This window comes from Primulina huaijiensis, chromosome 6, assembly GCF_012295235.1.
Source record: "Primulina huaijiensis isolate GDHJ02 chromosome 6, ASM1229523v2, whole genome shotgun sequence".
NCBI lineage: Eukaryota > Viridiplantae > Streptophyta > Magnoliopsida > Lamiales > Gesneriaceae > Primulina > Primulina huaijiensis.
This window is the reverse complement of record NC_133311.1, coordinates 19,129,232-19,136,337: the sequence shown is the minus strand read 5'-3', so window position 1 is coordinate 19,136,337 and position 7,106 is coordinate 19,129,232. Positions and strand designations below refer to the sequence as shown.

General features: G+C 34.3%; 1 protein-coding gene across 9 annotated transcripts in view; it reads left to right on the top strand.

Moving 5' to 3' along the window:
- The first annotated feature begins 622 nt into the window (after positions 1-622).
- The window catches only part of LOC140977964 (serine/threonine-protein kinase BSK7-like), a 14,008-nt gene continuing 7,524 nt past the window's right edge, over positions 623-7,106 (top strand). Inside the window, exons 1-10 of one of the 9 annotated variants that reach the window (XM_073442647.1) lie at positions 623-742; positions 843-969; positions 1,191-1,287; positions 1,880-2,084; positions 2,238-2,458; positions 2,789-2,924; positions 3,477-3,610; positions 3,707-3,812; positions 5,523-5,608; positions 6,342-6,530. In XM_073442647.1, the coding sequence (XP_073298748.1) occupies positions 1,919-2,084; positions 2,238-2,458; positions 2,789-2,924; positions 3,477-3,610; positions 3,707-3,812; positions 5,523-5,608; positions 6,342-6,530 (1,038 nt within the window). In that variant the 5' untranslated portion in view covers positions 623-742; positions 843-969; positions 1,191-1,287; positions 1,880-1,918. Of the gene's footprint in view, positions 743-763; positions 970-1,190; positions 1,321-1,879; positions 2,085-2,237; positions 2,459-2,788; positions 2,925-3,476; positions 3,611-3,706; positions 3,813-5,522; positions 5,609-6,341; positions 6,531-7,106 lie in introns of those variants that run through there. The other 8 variants (XM_073442648.1, XM_073442653.1, XM_073442651.1 and 5 more) reach the window with 8 other exon arrangements.

The following is a 7,106-nucleotide window of genomic DNA, read 5'->3' as shown; positions in this document are numbered from 1 at the left end:
GAATATTTAGATGGAGAGGATATTTGGATGACTTGGCTTGGATTATATCCACCATTGTGGATGCCCTTAGAGTAAGTTTTTTCTTCGAAATTTATATTTTGCTCGTGTGATTATATTTTTTTATTGCCAAAATAAAAATATTATGTGACAAGAGTTTCTTTTTTCTTTTTCCTTAATTTCATATCGAATCAAGAGTGTTTTGATTAAAATCGTCAAGTATCAGAATTTAATCAAATAATTATATCAAGGAACTCGAAACTTAAAAATTAAATAATGTTAACTTCAAATTCAACTTGAAATTGAGTGTGTGTTCAAGTTCAATTTTTTCTTTTTTAATTCGATTCTCCTACCAACAATTTGTTAATAAGTGTATGACGTCTATCGTGTGATGGTCAAGTATTATAATTTGTTAATCATCTAACAAAATAATTAAGCTTGATTTGAAAAATATGAATTAAATAATATTCGAGATGATTGAAGAGACCAAATAGGTTAGATTAATATATACTTTTAATTCTCAATGCTGGTATCAAAGATAATGCTTGAATATTGCTGAATGGCGACTGAATGAGTAGAATAAATATCCAAAAGTGAAAATTTTGATAACATGTGGAAGCGAGACCAAATAACACAAGATCATGCAAATAAATTAGCGAAATCAAAACCATATAAGCGCAACACGCTCGAAATAGATCTGCATTAATAGCACAAAGACGCACTCTTCCACGTACACAACACATATGTGGGTATATCTATCTGTATCTATTATGTATGTTGTGTATGTTTTTTGCGTTCACCTGTCTGTACATATATCCCTATATCGTTTACGCTTGCTGTTTCAGGCTCTACCCGAACAAACGCTCTACGATTTTCTTATGCGAACTAAGATAAATAAATACACGCAGATAACATCAGTAGTTGGTTTTGTGCTCTGACCAAAGCTAGCTTGGCCAAGAAATCATTTTTAAGGTTCCCTTTTTCTTGATACTTGGTCTGGGTTTAAGTTTCTTGAAATTGTGCATTCTGGAAATGAGTTTTGATTTATTTATTTATTTTATTTACTTGAGATGGGCTCTTTCTGAAATTTTTTATTTTGCTCTGGACTTTTGGGGATAGTGGGTTTGGTTGGATTTTTTTTCTTGGGTTTGATCATTGACTCTGAATGACCCAGTATGTTTAATGTGCGTTAGGTGAATTGTTGACTTGATATGGCTGAAAAGGAAGTATTTTGAGAGGTATTGGCGACCGGAGAAAGCTTTTGGATTCAAAAATGTTGATTTGGTCTCCGTGAGTTTTCCTAGATTTGATTATTTGCTTAAAGTAACTTTCTTGATCCTTAAATTGTGTGCTTTATGTTGACTTGTGAATCATGATTGAACTGATGGTTTGAGCTCTTTCATTGTATGTGGCAGCAATTTGAAAATGTATATGGTTTTTTTTTGTGAGTTTCTATTGTTTTATCCCCACAAATTGAAGATTCTAAACTAACATGATTTTTCGAGCTTATATGATAGGCTGACAGACAATAAATGGGGATGGTTAGTGTTATGTGGCTTGTTAGTGTTGAGCTTGCGAATAAGTGATGAAAGTATTAATTGTGGGAACATTTTCATCTAGGTTTATGATAATCTAAATTTGCATTCATATTTAATTTTTGAACTAGTTATTAGTCAATCAATTGTAGATTTGTGCATTCAACTTTTCACACAAACTAAGCTGTTGATTCCTTGGTGCAAATTCTTAATGCGTCATTATTAGAAACTTCTCTTGGATATATCTAGAAGCTGATATTTCTGTTCATTCCTTGGTGGGCACAAATTATTGTATTTAAATCAAGACGTCATACACGTTGATGTTTATGCATCTTAATTTTGTATAGGGTAACCTAAATATATATCTGGTGCATGGAGTCAGATGGATGACCTGTGAGCTTAAAAAAGTGGCTTTTGGCTACGTGAAGTCTTGTTCCTTTTCCTGTTCGTGTTCTAGTTGTTGGATTAGGATGGGCAGCCATTTTTCCAAGCTCACCTCATGTTGTTTTATCTCCCAAAGTGATGGACCGGGTCATGAAACTGATGATGCTGGTTTGTCAATTGTCATAGTCATCATCATCATCATCATCATCATCATCATTGTTGTTATTATTATTATTATTATTTGAGAATTTGCAATAGATATCATGTTCTTCCTCTTAAATTGTGTAGAAACTGAGTTTGATTTATTTTCATTTGTTGCAGAAATTGAGGATAAAAGTGAAATCAGTGATTTGCCTGCATTTCGTGAATACTCTATCGAACAACTCAGGACAGCTACATCCAGATTTTCTGTAGCAAACATAGTTTCAGAACATGGGGAGAAAGCTCCGAATGTGGTTTATAAGGGGAAATTGGAGAATCAGAGGCGGATAGCTGTCAAACGCTTTAACAGGTCTGCTTGGCCTGATTCCAGGCAGTTTTTGGTGAGTGGACACTGCTTGCATCTCTATGGTCTTAATTTGTTCCTGTTTCTCCTTTGGAGCGATCTGAATTTTTCTAACTTTTTGTCTCCTCACATTTATCCCATAATGTTGTTTGGAGGCTTGGACCATATAATTTGCTTGATTCTTCTAGAGTTTCAGGAACTGAGATGTGTGTTTTGACTCTTCTGTTACACAGTCACTCGAATCAGATTTTAAAAAAAATTCATGCACTGGAGGAGTTGTTTCAAGAATTGTATAACTTCTTTGATTTTCTCTTAGCTTTCTAGATCACAGCTTATATACTTGCTTTGATTTTAATTAAAACTTCAGGAAGAAGCAAGAGCTGTTGGTCAACTCCGGAATAATAGAATGGCGAATTTACTTGGTTGCTGCTGTGAAGGTGATGAGAGGTTGCTGGTTGCTGAATTTATGCCCAATGAAACACTTGCAAAGCATCTATTTCACTGTGAGTACATTTCATTTGGCAATCATTTATCCAACCAAAATTCTAAGTTATTTGCACCGTTATGTAAATGCTCATTACTACGGTGGACTGATGATGTGTTTGAATAATTTCTTCTCTTAATTTAATTTCACTGTGCAGAACCTAGCCAATTTCTTGTGCATGTTGATCTCCTTTTCTATTTATATGGAGTGATTTCCGTTCAGTTGAAAATGATAATTTTTGCATAATGCCCCAGTCTTGTTAATGTAAATCATAGTCTCATTTTGCATTTAGATATATTTCTATTTTACTATCTGCCTAGGCCCTTGCCTCATAAAATCCATGCCAAAAATTATCTATAGGTCGTGCTTGTTAAAACTACAAATCGTCTATGATCTATATTTTCAATTCCTTCCCAACATTTTTTGCTCATACTTCCCTAGAAAAAAACCAGATTTTTGCTGCTTAACTTGCACTTAACTTTCATAATATGTTTGTTCTAGTTTAGTTTAATTTAGATTTTGAATCTGCCCCATTGTCAAATCAATATGCCTCACTTCTATGTTATTTCAGGGGAAACACAGCCGATGAAGTGGGCAATGCGATTGAGGGTCGCATTATATCTTGCACAAGCATTAGAATATTGCACAAGTAAAGGGCGTGCTCTTTATCATGATCTTAATGCCTACAGAGTAGTCTTTGATGATGTAAGTATGAATTTCCTAATTTCCCATTTATGTATACAAGACAAGCATCAGCACAAACATGCTGTTGATTCTGTTTGGTAACTTAATCTGTTATAGGATGCCAATCCTAGACTGTCATGCTTTGGTTTGATGAAGAACAGTAGAGATGGGAAAAGTTACAGTACAAATTTAGCATTTACTCCTCCAGAGTACCTGAGGACTGGTAACAAATCTCACTTTGAAAATATTTACTACCACTCGAACTGTACAACATGGGATTATACAGCATGTTCTGTGCATGTATTTTGGTGTATAGTAGTAGTTACCCATCATGGCCTATTATCTTAGTGTTACTTGGCTTGCAATTCTAAAAATAGGGGAAACATAAATTTTGGTAAACTATGTTCAGTGTAAGTGCATAAATGTTCCTCAACCTTTGGAATTTCTTTGAACAGGTGAGTGAATTTGCTACTATGTCTTGCCATTTAGACTTTCTTACGATCGTGATCAAAGTATATTGAAGATACCTAATAGGCATATATTCTTTTGCGAGGCACTAATTTGATGCCCTTTTTATGATTTGAGCCTTTGTTACCAGAATATCTTCTTTTAGCATGTCAAAAATTAATTTTATTTGTTGACTTGCTCCTTGTGCCTATGAGATGAGTTTTCTCTTTATATGATGGTGGAGTAATTAATCTGGTGTGCTGAAATGACATTAGAAAAGGTGGATACCCCTGAACCAGATTAATCAGCGTGCCTCAGTTGCAGGCCTTTGTGTGAATAAAAAAGATGCTATATAGAGGACACACGGTTGATTAATGGAGCATTTTCCCTGTTAGTTAAGGTTGGATCTTCAAGATCTGCTAGACTTCTAGTCTCAATATTGTTGATCCATTGCCTGATGAAAGTTGAGACTTTACATTCTTGATCTCTCATTGTCATAAGCAGATTCATGGTCGCAATTAAAGGAATTATTAAGTTGTTGATGGCAGATTTTCCACTCATGCACGGTAGGTAGGACTTTAAAGTAGAAGATTTGAATACTACACAGATGCCGATGCTAGTCGTTCATATTTTTAAATTAATTTATTCTCTATCACACACATAGATCTTACTGTAGTTCACCCGCAGAGGGTACAACATGGAGGACTTCAGAAATAAATTTGCCCTTTAAGGTTTTATTAGATGGCAATCCAGTTTATCTGTAAGTTTTTTTTATCGTGATCAGTTTTACTTCTTTCTTATTTGGGTTTAATTTAGTTCCCTTCTAGTACTCGCTGACATAACGATTCTTGAAAATTTTGATCCCATTTATGATCTTGTTGATTTAAAAAATACAAGTTTGTGTCAGAGAGTATCAGATTGTAATTCTTAAAAAGAAATGGATCACTCCGTATTGACCATATGGAATGGGATTTCTTCATGATATCCAGTTTAGATATCCAGTTTAAACTGTTTGTATATGATGACCCATTTTTCAATTTTCCTTCTTCATCTATTAAGCTCTCTGGGACCGTGCCTACTTTGATTCTGAAAATCTCTATAAATCTGAAAATCTGATGTCCACAAAAGTATGTTCCAATCTTCTGTACATTGAAAGCGGAATCTTCATCCCGTGCCAATCTTTAATTTGAACTCTTTGCCAAAGCTTAAAAAACCGGAAGGGTTTCCTGAAACTTATAAACATCTTATTTTGCTTTTAAGCAGGTTTCAAGTGAATGTGATTTAGCTAGCATTTTCTGTTTTGGTGGATAAAATAGATAGTCTCTGAATTGTTTGAACCAGTCAAGTTAATTTGTAAGGCGGAATTGCATTAATGCTTACCAATTCTCTTTGCTCTGTCAGGGATATATATTCTCTTACATTCTGTGAATATTTCTCTATTCTTTTGATATTTGTCATCATTATCGACATTATCCTAAATTTTCAGGGAGAGTAACTCCAGAAAGCGTAATTTACAGCTTTGGCACACTTTTACTTGACCTCCTCAGCGGAAAACACATCCCACCAAGTCACGTAAGTCTATCCATGTTAATTTTGATGTCTCAAGATAGTTTATGCTGGTAATATAGTATGGTAACCAGCTCATGACAAATATGCCACTCGTCGGTCAACCAGGGAAAAAAAATTTAATACTATTTAGGTTGAAAGTCATTATTACCTCTCGACATTCCACCTCTTCTTTTTCAATGAGCGCACATCGACATTCTTTTACTTGCCAATGGTGATGCATTTAATATTTCTAAGTCCATTCACCATTAGCGTGTCTAGTGTTCAAGGACTGGCATTTAAATCTTAATTAATTGTAGAAAACATGAGTTGTGGTACTTGAACAAGCCTTTGTGGTACTTGAACAAGCCTTTGGCTATAATGTCCACTTCCTCCAATATAATATAGATTGTTCTAGCTATATCTTTGTGTTGGCAAGATAACCCGTGAACTTTCTATTGACAAATAGTTTATATGCTTGTGTACTTTCTTTGTTGTGTCGACCAAATAACTCGTGTAGCCTTTCGCAGTACGAGATGCTTTGTATTGAAATCGAATTTTGTAATCCAACTTTGACTGATAATTTAAACTTAATTGTGCCTCTCAAAACATGAATTGTGATAAATTTACTTGAGCATTCTTGACCTGATGGATCGTGCCTCAAGCTGTTCTTAAATCTGAATTTCACTTTTTTTTATCCCCAAAATTATGACTTCTGCAAAGTTTTCTCACTCATTTATTGGCACCTAATTGGTGACAGGCCCTTGATTTAATGAAGGACCGGAATATTCAAATGCTAACAGATTCTTGCTTGGAAGGTGAATTTTCAAATGATGATGGAACTGAGTTGGTACGTCTAGCGTCAAGATGTCTGCAATACGAACTTCGGGAGAGGCCAAATCCAAAATCAATAGTTACTGCATTATCTCCTCTTCAGAAGGAAACCGAGGTTGGTTCTTCTCTAATGCCTCATGGGTATATGGTCGATAAAATCGTAGTATTTAGTGAAATATCTTCCTGAAGTCCATACTAGAAAGCAGTGGCAATATACTACAAATTTTTATAATAAGGTGAATATCAGATCAATTAGAATAAACATCGAAAACGAGTAAAAAAAATTATTTTGGGGTTTATAATACCATCTATCAGAACGACGAAGTTAAAAATTTTGATAGATACCATTCATACAAACGAGGTGCATCTTCTTTTCGGAAGCTCGTAATTTAAAACTCTTGAGTTAAGTGGACTTGACTTGGATCAATTTTGAGATGGATGACCTTCTGAGAAGTTATCAAAGTACGTGTGAGTCAGTACATAAAAACGTTGGAAAGACTCGTGTTGGTATTGTTAGAAAAATGAGTTTTGTACTCATTTGAATCGATAAAATAATTCGAACGAGCTACGTAGCAAACGAAATTATTTCTTGATTACCAATTAGGGTGAATGAGAAATTAATTGAGTTTAAATTTTATCGAGTGAAAAGATTGAATCGAAATAATTATATATAATATATTATTATATTATA